General features: G+C 44.2%; 3 protein-coding genes across 5 annotated transcripts; 1 reads left to right on the forward strand and 2 right to left on the reverse strand.

Annotated features, from left to right (window-relative positions):
• Positions 1–1,423: 1,423 nt before the first annotated feature.
• LOC120687396 (kinetochore protein NUF2 homolog) lies at positions 1,424–5,290 on the reverse strand. The gene is made up of 10 exons (XM_039969377.1): positions 4,980–5,290; positions 4,571–4,880; positions 4,292–4,471; positions 3,664–3,753; positions 3,080–3,187; positions 2,704–2,757; positions 2,476–2,590; positions 2,221–2,378; positions 1,824–1,919; positions 1,424–1,729 (listed from the first exon to the last, which is right to left on the reverse strand). The coding sequence occupies exons 1-10, from the start codon at positions 5,144–5,146 to the stop codon at positions 1,631–1,633; spliced, it is 1,377 nt and encodes a 458-aa protein (XP_039825311.1). The 5' UTR covers positions 5,147–5,290; the 3' UTR covers positions 1,424–1,630.
• Positions 5,291–8,478: 3,188 nt separating this feature from the next.
• LOC120687382 (arginine decarboxylase-like) lies at positions 8,479–12,849 on the forward strand. 3 transcript variants are annotated; one of them, XM_039969357.1, is made up of 5 exons: positions 8,479–8,794; positions 9,138–9,220; positions 10,306–12,151; positions 12,240–12,384; positions 12,514–12,849. In XM_039969357.1, the coding sequence occupies exons 2-3, from the start codon at positions 9,158–9,160 to the stop codon at positions 11,875–11,877; spliced, it is 1,635 nt and encodes a 544-aa protein (XP_039825291.1). In that variant the 5' UTR covers positions 8,479–8,794; positions 9,138–9,157; the 3' UTR covers positions 11,878–12,151; positions 12,240–12,384; positions 12,514–12,849. The 3 variants fall into 3 exon arrangements, with proteins under 3 accessions (XP_039825291.1, XP_039825290.1, XP_039825289.1); XM_039969356.1 differs by having other exon boundaries at positions 10,306–12,157; positions 12,240–12,727; XM_039969355.1 differs by having other exon boundaries at positions 12,240–12,727.
• Positions 12,850–14,188: 1,339 nt separating this feature from the next.
• Positions 14,189–15,517, reverse strand: LOC120687448 (CRIB domain-containing protein RIC4-like). The gene is made up of 2 exons (XM_039969446.1): positions 15,129–15,517; positions 14,189–15,050 (listed from the first exon to the last, which is right to left on the reverse strand). The coding sequence occupies exons 1-2, from the start codon at positions 15,283–15,285 to the stop codon at positions 14,686–14,688; spliced, it is 522 nt and encodes a 173-aa protein (XP_039825380.1). The 5' UTR covers positions 15,286–15,517; the 3' UTR covers positions 14,189–14,685.
• Between the last annotated feature and the right edge of the window lie 281 nt (positions 15,518–15,798).

Consider the following 15,798-nt stretch of genomic DNA (forward strand, 5'->3'; position numbering starts at 1 on the left):
GTGGTGAGCTAATCTGCCCTTACCCACCGGGTATCCCAGTGCTGATCGCAGGCGAGGTAGTAGCTCATGATTCACTTTCTTACTTGATGAATGTCAGACAACAAGGCATCACTATCAGTGGAGCAGCTGATGTTGAGTTAAATTCCATTTTAGTGTGCAACTTATGATTATTAGTCTGTTGTGTCGAGAGGTTATATTGTACTGATACTGAGGGAGATCAGAATTATAATTTCGGCCAAGTCCAGAGCACAATCAGCTATCTGTTTGATGGATGTGAACAACAGTTGCGTAAAACCAATGGCTGACCACTTGGCCAAATAATTTAGGTTGATTCAGTCTCGTGAGTTGAAAGAGTTGTCAAGCTGCAATATGATGCCAAAGTATGAATAGGGTCTATGGCATGTGATCTCTTATGAGTTGATGTATGACTTGCTGAAGAGGGCAACCTTTTCATCTGAAGTGCCTTGTAGTGTAATGGTATCCTGCTTTTCTGTATCTCTTCAAGAAAACAACTAAACTTGCCAGTAAGTAACAAGTGCTGATATTTCCTTTTCTCTTCAAGTTTCCTGTTTAGTTCTCTTCAGAATGAAAGGCTCAATCTGAACTGACTCTACAGCTCAAGCATCAGAAGCAACTCTGTGCGCCTTCATGGTTCTCCCTCCGGCAAGCATGTTGCAGGGCGCCAGGGCTTCTGAAGCAAGTACACTCTAGTTGCTCGTCTATGCTTATCCATCAACCCAAGAATTCACGAATATTCCACAAGTTGAATAGAAAAGAAATATAGGCAGATACTGCGTCATTGTAATCACAGCCACTTTTCATTTCTCAGACACCACCCTACTCTATCTATATAAGAAACTATGGATGCTTACAAATCAAGATCTCCACCCAAACCTGGAACTCAAAACTGGAAATAATAATCGCAGCTTTGGTTTATACATTGCCATCAACAACCATGAAGTAAGGTGATGGTGGTGGTGATGCAGTTGGTTTGTCACGGGCTGGCTTTCTTTCCATAACAAAGCTCACCATGACTCCATGAGTCCATGAACAATAAGGACTTGCGAGCAAACGCTCTGCTCTACTGTGATGTTTGTTTTCTTCCCATTTGATTAAGCACATTAAAAACACCATTTGGACTGATCAAGTGATCAGTCTCATTCAATCCAAACCCTCTCATGATAAAGAACCAGACAGGCACTTGTACCCCTCTTTTTTTGCGGGCACAGGCAATTGTACCTTAAGATTCCCACTAACGGAACAATTCCGACTGACAGGTAGACCATGCCCCTGCATATCAGGCATCTGCAAATGAATTGTTCTTGTAGGATGCTTATTTCGAACACTCTAGAATAAAAGAATGCATGCATATAGTTTTGTTTCTTTGACTACCTTTTTTTTGTAAATCATGTATATTGCGGTCACCGAAGAATCTTCATTTTTAAAGATTTAAAAAAACTTCAGTAGTGAAAAAAAAAGATATAAAAGACCTGCTTTACATATTGTAAAATCTAGCACACCACTCAACCTGGCATTTGCATCAAAATAATTGCTGGTCGAACCCCTAGCTGTACTCATCACAGATAACATCAGATTCGACATATACATCCATCATTCTTGCCACAGGATACTAGTTGCCACATGAAGCGACACACTGGCCTATAATGGTCATATTCGCTTCGTCAACTTCTCTGACGGAATGATCAATGCCATCCATGTACAGGTTAGCCTGGAGAAAGATTTGGTTATGTCAGCAGCCAACCTCACGGAAACAAGTGCTCCTTATCTTAGGAAATCAAATACCCTTCTAGCTAGGGACGTACCGTCTCGCAAACTTGCTCAAACTGGGCAAAGATTTCCTCTCGTTTTTTTCTGCCAGCAGCCTCTACCGCATCAGCTTTGGAGCACAAATCAGCAGCCTGCATTGTTCACAGACAGGCGGACAGTATGTCAGCAATTCTGAAAGAGGAACGATAAAATAAATAAAGAAACAGGATGACAGAAGCCTGCAGGCCTTGGTAATCAACTACTAGATGAATGGTTAGCCTGTTTCTGTTCTCTACCTTCTTGATTTATAGAGCCCACAGCTACTAATCAGCCTCCAAGGTATCATCAAAGGTAATATGTAAAGCAGTAAACATTGGATGCAGCAACACATGCAGTGTAATTTCGAAAGGATTCTAATTTCAACAGCCGAACAAATCAGGAGAAAAGCCTCACCTTTGCAACTTTCTCCTCAGTTTCCCTTTCCCTATCTGCAAGGCACTTAAGTTCTGATTCAACTTCAGATTTCAGTGCAGCCATCTTCTGTTTATTCTCTCCGATTCTTTGGTCCTTTTCTTTCTCCTTTGCCTTGAGCCGGTCCTCGGTTTCATGTACTAATCGCAAGATGTTCGAGCAAAGTGATGTGATGAGGATATTGAACTAAGAACTGGCTGAACAGTACTATAGCAATACAAAAATTAGAAGTAAAACCTTTTGATCGCCATTCATCAGCTTTAATATGAAGGGTCTTCATCTCCAAACTTTGATCACTAATCTTGGCTTTGAGTGCTTTAACCTCCTTCTCAGAAGCTTTAGCAGAAGTGCTCTAGCAGGTACGATATATTTTGAACATTCATTGTTAGAACAATATGACTCAAGCGTGCAATCAGCCGGGGGGATACATTCTTGCATACAAGAAAGGTTTGCAGCTACTCTTACCGTTTCATGTAGAGCATCAATTTTAGAGAGATGCTTTGATAGTTTCTCACAGACCTGCAAAATGAAGATACTTATCATGCAACTGCATCAATGGAGTATCAAGCAATAAGAAAGGTGAAGCCCAACATGGAACAACAACAAATGTCAAATGCTTCTTCTGATTTCAGCAAGGCCCATCAGTAGAAGTAAGAAAACAGTGATATGAAGTTGCATGCATAACTAAATGGGAACTCAAGAGAACCAGAAAACACTATTTTGCTAGCACATGATCTGTAACTTTTGTAAGAAATTAGAGCAAATTCCACTATGAGATTGTAACAAGTGTGAGAAATTGTTGTGCCAATTGGCATAAAAAAGTGTCCATCATAAAGAGTACCTTTGTATACATCTCAAGAGCATTGGTTTTGTCCTGGACTTTATGCATTGCCATCTTCTCCAAGGTCTTTAACTCATCACGGACTCCTTTCTTCTCCTCAAGGTTTTTCTTCAATAGAACATAAAATCCATAGTTACTATACCAGCTTGCACAAGTTGCAGATTAGCTGATTGAGGTACATAGTTCAGATCCAATCAATTTGACATCGTATGCACATCGAAAAGACAGGCATAGCACATAAAGAAATGACCACCAGTGATTCAATGGACAAATGCACATTTTCTAAACAGACGCAAGAAACAAGGTAGAGCATCCTGTGATGATTGCTCTAGCAAGTAAAAGAAATAATTCATGCATAGTTTGCCAAGTGATAAGGTCAATCTGACAGCTGAAAGAATGGCAACATCCATACTAGTCAATCAGTAAGGAAAACCATGGCATGAAAGTAATTCTGGACCTACAGGATTCCTTCCATGAATGGAATCTTCAGGGTTTTAGCATAGTGATTCTAATAAAAATATATCAGTTTCCTGACAAACTTTATGCCTGCCACAAAACATAAATAAAAAAACAAAATGGCCTACCTGAAACTTTTCAGGGGACTGAACGATTTTGGATAATAGCTTTGAATTTTCTTGGGAGCGTTTCATCAACTCGAAATCAGCTTGGGAGATCTGTCAACAAAAAAAAAAGCAGTGCATGCAACATTATGAAGTGTTACTTTGAATAGAGCACCAACATTCCAGTTTAATTTGACGAGCCAATGTCCACATATGAAGAGTAAAGCGGATGCAGCGAAATACCAATTATTAGTTACCTTCTTGGTATTGAACAGAACTTTTGACCATACGACTTATCAGCTAATTTCATTGGTAACTCATACTACTTCCTAATTGCCCATGTTGTAGGTGCAGACTTAATATAACATGTTTGGTTACATGGATAACAATTTATTGACATAAATTATCAGCAATACCCACAAATAATGTAGTGGCTAATAACAAACTACTCAGTGTTGTAATTAAGGCAGCAAGCTAGAAGTGAGAAGATTATTACTGACAGCAGCCAGCCAAAACAGGTTGGTAGCTTGCAGGAGGTTCGAAATTGTTTTAGCATCGATCTCATGGAGCATTAGAATAAAAAAATACCAAGGAAATCCTAAGCACCGTCTAATAAAGGAAGAAAAAGGAAATGCAGGACAGGAATCCGCACCTTGGCAAGGATCCCCTCTTTCTTTTCATCTATGGACTTTGCTCTGCCTCGCAGCGCCAGCTGCTTTGTGTTGTATTCTTGAATCTTCTGCTTGAGGGCGTTGACCTCCGCCTGGAGCTGCTGGACGGCAGGCTCGTCCATCTGCTCCTTGGACGCATGATTCTCTTTCACCTTCTGGAGCTGCATGAGGGGAAAAACTAAAAAAAAAACGTAGAGAGGAACTTCCCCAGGCAGAGAAAGGCGGAAAGCGCGAAGAAGAATTAAGGACGGGAAGGAGACCTCGGCGATCCTAGCCTTGCCCTCCGGGAGGCGATCGTCAACGCTGGAGAACTCTTCTGCGATGGGGTTGAGGAGGGCGAGCTTCTCGTGCCTGAAGTGGAGGTAGTTGACGATGGCGCTGAGGATGTAGACGACGCGGCGCGGTTCGGGGCGGGTGAGGTCGCGGAACGTGAGGCCCCCGAAGTGGATGGACTCAAGGACGTCCCGTGCCCTCCCGTAAATGCTCCTAAGGCCTATGGCGCCCATGTGGTGCTCCGGGTTGTCGAGCTTCTGCAGCAGGTCGAACCCTAGCTGGTCGTCGGGGTCGTCGCTGCAGAGCGAAATGCAAACCCAAATCCAGCCCAGGTGAGAGGGAGAGAGGTGGAGAGGGGAGCAGCGGAGGGCGAGGGTTAGAGCGGCGGGGACGTACCCGACGATGGTGGCGAGGAAGAGGGAGAGGACGCCGGGGAGGAGGTCGAGCTGCGGGGTGGCGATGTCCTCGGCGCGGAGGTTGGCGGTGGGCGCGATGCCGAAGGTGTGCAGCGCCTCCGCGAGCTGAGCCGGCGTCATCTCCGGGAAGGAGAAAGTGGACGCCATCGCTATGTCCTCCGCGGCTGGCGGTGGGGGAGCAGCGGCGGCGAATCGACGTGCGGGTGGGTGGCGGCGGCGGCGGCGGCGAATCGGGGCGCGGGTCGGTGTCGGCGGTTTTTTTTTTTTGGAAACAGGCGGCGGCGGTTTTGGTTCCCCTCGCGGCTTGCGACGTGTTCGTGTTTGGTAAAACTTTTACAGAAAAAGACATGCACGCATAGAGTGTTAAATAAAATTTATTTATGAAATTTTTTTATGGATGTGTGTAATTTTTCGGGACGAATCTAACTAGCTATGTTTCACCATGATTGACTACAATAATGCTACAGTAACCACCCTAAATCATTCTCTGATCATATGGTCAAAGACCTTATTAGCTACATCACATGCTATAATACCGTAATAGTGAAGATTGTTTCATAATTAAACTTCATCTAATACCTCAAATAAGGCGAAAAGTTTTCATAAAAACTTTTACACCCTCTAACCAAACACGGCCTTGGTTGAAATTGAAACACGGACAACAACATCGCTTAAAAATTAAGGCCCAAACTTAACAAATGGCCCAACAAGCTGCTGTCTCAGCCCAAGTTACCCCCATCTTGTGCAAGAGATCCCCAGTTAATCCCTCTAGAATAAATCTTGCCAAGCATCAACTGCCTTTGATAGAATTCAAATAAAGCTAAAAAGGTTCAAACAGTTTTTCAAATGCTGGGGGTTCAATAGACAAGGGGAACAAAAAAAAAAGGAGAAGTTGGCTCTACAAGAAGAATTGTTGCTGCTAGAACAGCTGGAAGAAATTCAATGTCTTGATCTATCTCAGATCCAAAGAAAGATAGTGATTCATAATAAAATTCTTGAGGATGAGGAAGCTTACTGGTTCAAGAGAGCACACACCACTTGGCTTCATCAAGGGGATAATAACACCGAGTTCTTCCACAGAATTGCAAATAACAGGAGAAGAAGAAATACTATAATCTCTTTACATGATGGGGCAACTATTATTGAAGGGGCTACTAACTTGGTCAATCATGCCACTGAGTTCTACAAATCACTTTTTGGCCCTGCTCCTGGAAATGTCTTTCCTCTCAGTGAGGATCTCTGGGATCCAAATGAAAAAGTCTATGAGGAAGACAACACTACTTTGATCAAACCTTTCTCTGAATCAGAGATAAAGAATGCTCTCTTCCAAATGGAAAAGAACAAAGCCACTGGCCCAGATAAAATCCCCATCGAGTTTTACCAGCATTGCTGGGAAATTATCAAAGAAGACATAATGGAGCTTTTCACTGACTTTCATGAGGGGAGGTTGGAGTCAGCAGAATGAACTATGGTATAATTACTCTGCTTTCCCAAAGTTCAGGATGCTGAAAAAATGCAGCAGTTTAGACTTATTTGCTTACTAAACTGCATATACAAATGGATAACCAAGGTACTCACAAATAAGGATTGAACTCCTAGCTGAAAAGTTGATCCTTGAAAATCAAACTGCTTTCATGAAAGGAAGAGACACAATGAATGGAGTTATGGCACTCCATGAAGTCATTCATGAAACCAAGAAAAAAATAAAGTGGGAATTGTGCTAAAATTAAACTTTGAAAAAGCATATGATAAAGTCTGCTGGGACTTTCTTTTTGATTGCCTCAAAAACAGAGGCTTTTGTGAGAAGTGGTGTACCTGGATTAAGCAGGTGGTATCTGGTGGCACTGTTAGTGTCAAGGTGAATGATTTGTTGGAGCCATACTTTGTAAGTCACAAAGGTGTTAGACAAGGGGACCCCCTTTCTCCCATTCTATTCAACTTTGTTGCTGATTATTTAACCAGATTGGTCAGACAGGCCCAAAGAAATGGATTGATCACTGGTTTGGCAAGTAACTTGATCACACATGGGGTTGCCATTCTGCAATATGTAGATGATACCATCATTTGTCTAGAGGAAAACATGGATATTGCTAGAAACATGAAGCTTTTGCTTTACATATATGAATTGATGTCTGGCCTAAAAATTAATTTCACTAAGAGTGAAGTAATCATGATCAATGGTGATCACAATCTAGCTTCCCAATATGCTGATCTTTTCAACTGTCAGTCAGGCCACTTCCCAATCAAATACCTTGGGGTGTTTGTTAGTGCAAGCCGCCTTCATATGAAAGACTGGTTAACCCTAAAGAAAATAAATGAAAAGAAATTGGCAGTTTGGAAGGGCAAATCCCTATCTATTGCTGGTAGGACAACCTTGATTGATTCAAGCTTGTCCAACTCCTTCATATATCATATGTCTCTATACCTTCTTCCCAAGACCACCACTGACTCTTTGGATAAACAAAGAAGGACATTCTTTTGGCAGGGTGGGGGACAAAAGAAAAAGTATCGTCTGGTCAAATGGGACATCATTAATAAGAGTAAAAAGCAGGGTGGTCTTGGGATTAAAAACATTCGCAAGATGAATATCAGTTTACTCTGTAAATGGTGGTGGAAACTTGAAGCTGAAAATAGACTTTGGCAGCAAATTGTTAGATAGAAATATCTATCCAGTGACAATGTGGGATCTGTGAAACACAGACTTGATGATTCTCCAATGTGGAGTGATCTACTCAAAGTTAAAAGCATATATTTAAAAGGCAGATCTATGTTGGTCAAGAATGGGAAGGCAACATCCTTCTGGCTAGATACTTGGATTCATAACAAACCTCTTTGTCTTATGTACCCTGTCTTGTTTGACATGTGCTTAGACAAACAAATCTCTGTTCAACACTTTCTTGTTCACCATGGCCAATTGAACTTCAGCAGATGGCTAACCCCTTTGCTTTTTTGAACAATGGTTAAGTGTGGTTGATTTCATGTACCACCACAATTTTGTAGACTCTATGGACACTCTGGTGTGGAAGTGGTCAAAAAAGGGAAGTTTCTCTACGAAATCTGTCTATGATTTTCTGACTAAAGATGAATCAGTAAGGCATTTCAAACATATTTGGAAGGCAAAAATACCTTACGAAATAAAAAATTTTATGTGGTTGGTTGAGAACAATGCCATTCTCACCAAGGATAATCTACTTCGCAGACACTGGATTGGAGATCCAACATGCTACTTCTGCAATGAAAATGAGCCCATAGATCACCTCTTCTTCCTTTGCCCAATTGCTAAAATCACATGGGGAATTATAGGTTTTTTGCTTTGGGGCTAACTCTGTACCAAAGAACATGCAACAATACAAATTTTGGATTGCCAAATGGCTTCATGGTGGGAATCAAATGTACACAAGTGGCTTCATGGTGGGAATCAAATCCCAAAACTCTCCGGTATTTCCGTTTGTAATGGAAATGGGGTGGGCCCTCGTGTCGGAAAAAAAAAGTTATCCCCATCTCCCCATACCGCCCTCGCGCCCCACCGCCCCTGCTTTCCCGAGGGCGCCGCCGGCACCGAGCGCCGCCTCCCGCAGTCGCGCCGCCGGCCAGTTGCCTCCTAACGCCCGCGCGACCGCCCGCCCGCCTACGGCCCCTGCTGGCCTGCGAGGCCGCCGGTCGGCAGGCGCGGCAAACCCGGCGCACCTGCGCCAGCCGCCTCCCGCGCACCCACGCGGCCGGCCCGACTATCGTGCGCCCGGCTGCAGCAGCTAGCTGCCCAGCTCGATTTTTTTCAGAAACAGCTAGCCAGCGGTGAGTACTCTGGGTTATGGAATGTGCGAGTATTTTCTGGGTTCAATCTAGTGAAGAATCAAACGAGAAAGCGCATGTGTGAAGGATTATTGAATGATTGTTTGGTCACTTTTATTGAGCGTGAAATTTTCTCTAATATAAGTGAGGATGACATAATTCGCAGTTTCATGGCCACGAGGAAGCATAAAGCAAAAGCATTAGACTAGATTAGTATTGTAATCTTCTATTTATTTATGTAATTTCTTATTGATGTTGCAACTATTTATACCGTAAATTATTAGAGTTCTGAACTAATTTGTTGAATTGAATGTATTGTAAATTACCAATTGCCATCTTTATGCAGCAACGCCACAGCGCGCAAGCATGGCTCACTTCCTTACCAGCAGCAGCTCGCCCGCCTTCTTCTCGCGCTGCCCACCTCACAGGGTAATCTCGTCCTGCTCACATCCAGCTTTCTGCCTCACTTGCTTTGGTTTCGTCCTCTGAGTGATTTTGTCTCATCTTGGAACCAGTGTGTTCTTCTTCGTTCCAATAGATTTGATCAGGAATTTAGTGCTGCTGGGAGTTTCATGGGCATTAAGTGGACTGTCATGTCAGCATTTTTGGTGATGTGGTAGTGTATTAATGAAGAGAGAAATGAAATAGGTTTCATAGGGATGAAACCCTATGTACACTGTTACCTAAACAACTTGTGTCTTGCATGTAACCTAGGAACAAGGTTCTAAAAAACGCTAGACGCTAGGTGAATGCTTGCCTATGGTTTAGAGTTTTTTGTGATTAAACGTAGATTGAACATGATTAAATGTGTGTTGTGATTAAACGACACTGTGATTAAACGACACTGTGATTAAACGCAACGCTTGGCCACCGTTCAGCGTTTAATCAAGATTAAACGACGTTTAAAAACGTTTTTTAGAACACTGCCTAGGAACAACAATAGGTGAAACTATGCATTGAGGGGAGGTGTTTCATCCTAGTTTCAAACATTTTTAGATTACGTGTCACTATAGGTAATCGTGTCCATGAAACTTCCACTGAGAATGGACTTAGATTGTGAGCTACTAGACTACTAGATGACTGCCAATTTGTAATTTCCAACTTCTAGAATGGTTGTTCCATTGTCGATTAGACTGCTATTTGCGAATGAGGAATTTGGCTTTAAAGTGCGGCACTAAACTGCACCGGTAACTTCATATTCTCTGCTGAATCTATGGCCTTGCCGTTCCAATCCCATTGGATGCGTGTGCATCATGTGAAGGGTATTACTCTTCAGTAACTTTATTTCATTATCTGTTCAGCCTCTTCTCTCCCTTCTTTTTTACCAAATATTTATTTACTCACGCTCGCTCTCCTTTGTGCTGAAACTTTTTTTGAAGATGCCTTGTACTTCCTCTGCCAGAAGAGCTCGCTCGTTATTAAAAATATGCTTCGTATGCTTTACATGTGATAATTGAAATCTTCGGTTGAGTTACTGTATTGTATGTGACTGTGCAAAGTTTGTTGCCTCTTAGGAATCTCACAGACGACATACTGTTGTACAATGTGGCACATCATTGAGCAGTCCAAGGATATCTGAGCCTGAAGCTTCGCCAGCTGAATCTTCAGCAGTTATTCAAGGTGGAACTGCCCCTCTGGTTCAGGCACTGCAATCGACTGCCAGTCAAGATGTTGCCTGCTTTCACTTCCCAGGACACAATAGAGGAAAAGCCGCTCCATCTTCTTTGTCAAAACTTATTGGCTCAGGGGCATTTTTGCATGACTTACCCGAGCTACCAGAGCTTGATGATCTCTTCTCCCCAAAAGGTGTGATTTTAGATGCTCAGAAGCGAGCAGCTCAATTGTTTGGATCATCTAAAACTTGGTTCCTTGTCAATGGAACAACCTGTGGGATACAGGCGTCAGTGATGGCTACTTGTTCTCCCGGAGACTACCTCATTGTACCACGAAACTGCCACATTTCTGTGATCTCTGCACTGGTCTTGTCTGGTGCAGTTCCTAAATACATAATGCCAGAGTATAATCCAGCATGGGACATTGCTGGTGGTATCACCCCCTTGCAGGTCGACGAAGCAGTAAAAGAGTTGGAGGAGGATGGAAAGAGGGTTGGCGCTGTTCTTGTTACTTCGCCTACATACCATGGTGTATGCAGCAATGTGCAAGGTATTGTTAGTGTTTGTCACCCACGAGGTATTCCAGTTATAGTTGATGAGGCACATGGCGCACATTTCAGGTTTCATGAGAGTTTGCCAAGCACTGCAATTGAGCAAGGTGCTGATCTGGCTGTGCAATCCACACACAAGGTCCTGTGCTCCCTTACACAGTCCTCAATGCTTCATGCAGCTGGAGATCTTGTGAATGTAGATCAAGTAAGCCAGTGCCTTCAGGTCCTCCAGAGTTCGAGCCCGAGTTACCTACTACTGTCATCTTTGGATGCTGCAAGAGATCATCTGAGCAAGAACACAAATATATTTGACGAACCATTAGCTATAGCATCAGAAACAAAAGACCAGCTGATGGTAATCCCAGGGATATCTGTTCTGGACTTGCCATGTTTTGCTTCTGATTTCCCTGCTATTGATCAATTGCGTATTACATTCAGTGCTTCAGATCTGCAGTTATCGGGATATGAAGCCGATGACATTTTATATGAAGGTCATCAAATTGTATCTGAGCTTGTTGGCACACGATCAATGACATTCGCAGTTAACTTAGGAACCAGAGTGCAAGATGTTGAGAAGCTTGTGCAATCTGCAAAGCATCTATCAGAAAAATATTTCTTTGCAAATAGCTCCAAACCTATGAAAGAAAATTGTGTTTGTGGTCCATTAGACAAGATCTTTGTGCATCTGACTCCAAGAGAGGCCTTCTTTGCAAATAAGAGGAGAGTGAGAATTGAAGACAGCCTTGGTGAAATTTGTGGTGAGCTAATCTGCCCTTACCCACCGGGTATCCCAGTGCTGATCCCAGGCGAGGTAGTAACTCTTGATTTACTTTCTTACTTGATGAATGTCAAACATCAAGGCATCACTATCAGTGGAGCAGCTGATGTTGAGTTAAATTCCATTTTAGTGTGCAACTTGTGATTATTATTCTTTTGAGGGAGATCAGAATTATAATTTCGACCAAGTCCAGAGCACAATCAGCTGTCTGTTTGATGGATGTGAACAACAGTTGCGTAAAACCAATGGCTGACCACTTGGCCAAATAATTTAGGTTGATTCCACCTCGTGAGTTGAAAGAGTTGTCAAGCTGCAATATGATGCCAAAGTATGAATAGGGTCTATGGCATGTGATCTCTTATGAGTTGATGTATGACTTGCTGAAGAGGCTACCTTTTCATCTGAAGTTCCTTGTAATGTAATGGTATCCTGCTTTTCTATATTTCTCTTAAAGAAAACAACTAAATTAGCCAGTAACAGGTGCCGCTATTTCCTTTTCTTTTCAGGTTTCCTGTTTAGTTCTCTTCAGAATGAAAGGCTCAATCTGAACTGACTCTACATATCAAGCATCAGGAGCAACTCTGTACGCCTCCATGTTTCTCCCTCCGGAAGGCGGCAGCATGTTGCAGGGCGCCAAGGCTTCTGAAGGAAGTACACTCTAGTTGCTCGTCTATGTTTATCCATCAACCCAAGAATTCACGAATATTCCACAAGCTGTATAGAAAAGAAATGTAGGCAGATACTGCATCATTGTAATCACAGCCACTTTTCATTTCGCAGACACCACCCTACTCTGATCGATATAAGAAACTATGGATGCTTACAAATCAAGATCTCCACCCAAACCTCGAACTCGAAACTGGAAATTATAGTCGCAGCTTTGGTCTATACATTGCCATCAACAACCATGAAGTAAGGTGATGGTGGTGATGATGCAGTTAGGTTTGTCACGGGCTGGCTTTCTTTCCATAACAAAGCTCACCATAAACAATGAGGACTTGTGAGCTAACGCTCTGCCCCCACTGTGATGTTTGTTTTCTTCCCATTTGATTGAGCACATTAAAAACAGCATTAGGACTGATCAGTCTCACTTAATCCAAACCCTCTTATGATAAAGAACCAGACATGCATTTGTACCTTAAGATTCCCGCGAACAGAATAGTTCTGACTGACAGGTGGGACCATGTCCCTGCATTCCAGGCATCAGGCAGACAAATGAATTGTTCTGGTAGGATGCTTATTTCAAACACTCTAGAATAAAAGAAGGCATGCATATAGTTTTGTTTCTTTGACTACTTTTTTTTTGTAAATCATGTATATTGCTGTCACCGAAGAATCTTCCTTTTTAAAGATATAAAAGACTTGCTTTACATGTTCTAAAATCTAGCATATCACTCAACCTGGCATATGCATCCAATTAATTGCTGGTCGTACCCCTAGTTGTACTCATCACAGGTAACATCAGATCATTACTCAGAATTCGGTTTCTTTGCACGTACTACTTGTAAAGAACTTCGCTAATTTGTCGGAAACCTAAAATGGAACAAAATCAGCAGACAGAGGGGTAGTAGCAGTAGTTGGGCACGAACTGTCAGTTTCATCTTGTTAATCCGTGGTTGGTGAGAATTAACAATTATTTTTAGGGCCAGATTATTGCTTAACTAAGGACAGATAGCATGAAGACAAGGCCTGCTAGGCAAGGTGGCCATGGATTAGCATTCACTATCCAAATGATTTGCCATGCTCATCATTTGATAGCAGTAGTATCCTAATCCTCCTGTGGGAGAACGGGTCACGGGTTCGCCATCACATGTGTCTATGATATGTGGATCCCACGAGCTCAATCCCGCCCGCATCACAAGTTTGGGTTTTTTTCCCCCTCTTAACTGTAGAGTTTGAAGGAGTTCATGTGTGGGAGATTTTTTCCTACCCCTCATTGGCGAATAGCGTTTTCATCAAAGTTAAAGCACTAGAAGCAGCAGCAACGACAGAGGCTATTGTCATATTCTTGACGTGATAAGCAACCGAAAAAAGGTAGGGCTGCTGGAGGGAGTGCTGGACCCTTCACCGTCACCATGTACGCGTGCACATACACCCGGTGGTTGCCACCTTTTTTCTAGAATAATTGCAACGTGTACTGGCCTTACGGATTAGTTAATTCGTCTGAATCATTTTAATCGCCAGTAGCAGCTGCAGGGTGCAGTGGCTTGGCGGTATTATTCGACCTGCATGCTAGCACTAGCAGTCAGTCACTAGTAGTATGCGTGTACGCATGATGGATTAGCGTTGTTATTGTTAGTTGTTGTTGAGCCAGCAGTGCAAATTAAATTAAACACTTGGATGCACGATCAGTGTACTGTGTTGTGCATGCTTGCAACTCATAACTACTGACAGCGGTGATCCGGCGTACCACCATGTACGCTAGAAGAATTGAAGGCCTGAACATGGTAAATAGTCAATTCCTCCTCTGCTCATCACATTCAAATAAAGATACTAGCCATGCATGAACATTTCTTCTTTCTTTCTTTTTTGAAAAGAAAAGCGAAAAAAAAACAAAATGGGAAACAGATAGAGGTCACAGCAGGCACAAACTGACATACACTCCAGCAAGCACCACCAGTGCTGATGGAGATATGATGATGGCAACTCTCACAATCTATACAAGTTGGCATGCATATGTACACAAATATGCTTCTCGTCTCATGTGCTCACCAGGCCAAAAGATGAAGAAAGAAATCCAAAGGCATGCATGTAATGTACCAGATGACAGAGATTTTTACGGCACCAGCAGCAGTAAGCAGTAACAAACACATGGGGATTTTCTTAATTTGGATGCAATTCATCAATATCGCCGTGCTAATTAATAATAACCAACCAATGGATTTTTACTGCTACCGCCAGCAGCACTGATGAGACTCTGATCGAACTCGCAAGTGTACTGGCAGCCGACGATCAGGCCGACGCGTTCGCCGCCTGGTCCATGGCCATCTCGAGCTGGCGGAGGGAGAGGGAGGAGGGCAGGGAGAAGGCGTTCACCATGCCCATGGCGCCGACCTTGTTGTGGCCGTCCCAGCCGATGTGCCCCACGTGCTGCACGTCCGTCGGGTACCCGATCACCATCTCCCTCTCCTCCTCCTCCTCCTCCTCCTCCTCCTCCTCCTCCTCGTCGCCGGCGAACATCAGGGACAGGCTCTTGATCCCCTTCATCAGCCTGGACACCCCGGCCGCCACGAGGCCCGGCGACGCCGGCGCAACGGCAGCCTTCTCCTTATTCACGGTCTCGCCGGCACCATCTTCTGACGAACCTGCTGCTGAATCTGCATTGAAAAGAAGAATTATTGAAACAATAATAAACTCTATCTGAACTCGATCATGATCATCAATCAAGAACTTACTCGGAGCCGTGGCCGAGGAGGAGGAAGAGGGGACGCCCTGCGGCTTCTTCTCGCTGGGGTCGGCGACGGAGACGGCGGACTGCGACATGCAGCCCATGGAGAACGGGAAGACGGCGAAGCGGTCGCCGCCGCCGGAGCTGCCTCGCCGGTCCTTCATGTGTGTACTCTTGTTGTAGCCCTCCCTCCGTCACGTACGAGAGGCCGACTGCCGGTGCTGAGAGGGGAACGAAGGCTCACAGTACACAACACAGAGACACGGGCGGCACAGCCAGGTGGCCAGGCCGGCGTCTCTGCTTCCTTGCTGTGTTAATTGTATGGATGGATGTCTGGCTGCTGCTGAAGGAATGCAGATGGTTGGGGCTTGTGTTTTTGGCTCTGCTGCCAAGGATGCATGATTGACAGTTTATATAGCCAGAGGTATAGTTGTCCAACGGCCCAGCCCGGCCCGACCCGGCACGGGCCCGGCACGATTAGCCCGGATAACTAATCGTGCCGGGTCGGGCCGGCCCGGCACGAGGCACTGCGCACGAGCACGGCCCGAGGCCAATTTGGCGTGCCGGGCCGGCCCGACCGGCCCGTTAAGCGCTGCACGGCCCGAGCGGCCGGCGCGGAGTCGCCGCCGCACAGAGGAGCTGCCGGCCGCCACGCCGCGCGGAGGAGCTGCCGACGC

This window comes from Panicum virgatum, chromosome 9N (assembly GCF_016808335.1).
Source record: "Panicum virgatum strain AP13 chromosome 9N, P.virgatum_v5, whole genome shotgun sequence".
NCBI lineage: Eukaryota > Viridiplantae > Streptophyta > Magnoliopsida > Poales > Poaceae > Panicum > Panicum virgatum.

Bases quoted from the DNA above. Each gene is read 5' to 3' on its own strand.
- LOC120687396 (XM_039969377.1), bottom strand. From the start codon at position 5,146: ATGGCGTCCACTTTCTCCTTCCCGGAGATGACGCCGGCTCAGCTCGCG. The intron at 4,881-4,979 runs GTACGTCCCCGC...TTCGCTCTGCAG, and splicing joins TTCCTCGCCACCATCGTCGG to CGACGACCCCGACGACCAGC. The intron at 4,472-4,570 runs GTCTCCTTCCCG...CCCCTCATGCAG, and splicing joins GCAAGGCTAGGATCGCCGAG to CTCCAGAAGGTGAAAGAGAA.
- LOC120687382 (XM_039969357.1), top strand. From the start codon at position 9,158: ATGGCTCACTTCCTTACCAGCAGCAGCTCGCCCGCCTTCTTCTCGCGC. The intron at 9,221-10,305 runs GTAATCTCGTCC...GTTGCCTCTTAG, and splicing joins CGCGCTGCCCACCTCACAGG to GAATCTCACAGACGACATAC.
- LOC120687448 (XM_039969446.1), bottom strand. From the start codon at position 15,285: ATGAAGGACCGGCGAGGCAGCTCCGGCGGCGGCGACCGCTTCGCCGTC. The intron at 15,051-15,128 runs GTAAGTTCTTGA...TTTTCAATGCAG, and splicing joins CTCCTCGGCCACGGCTCCGA to ATTCAGCAGCAGGTTCGTCA.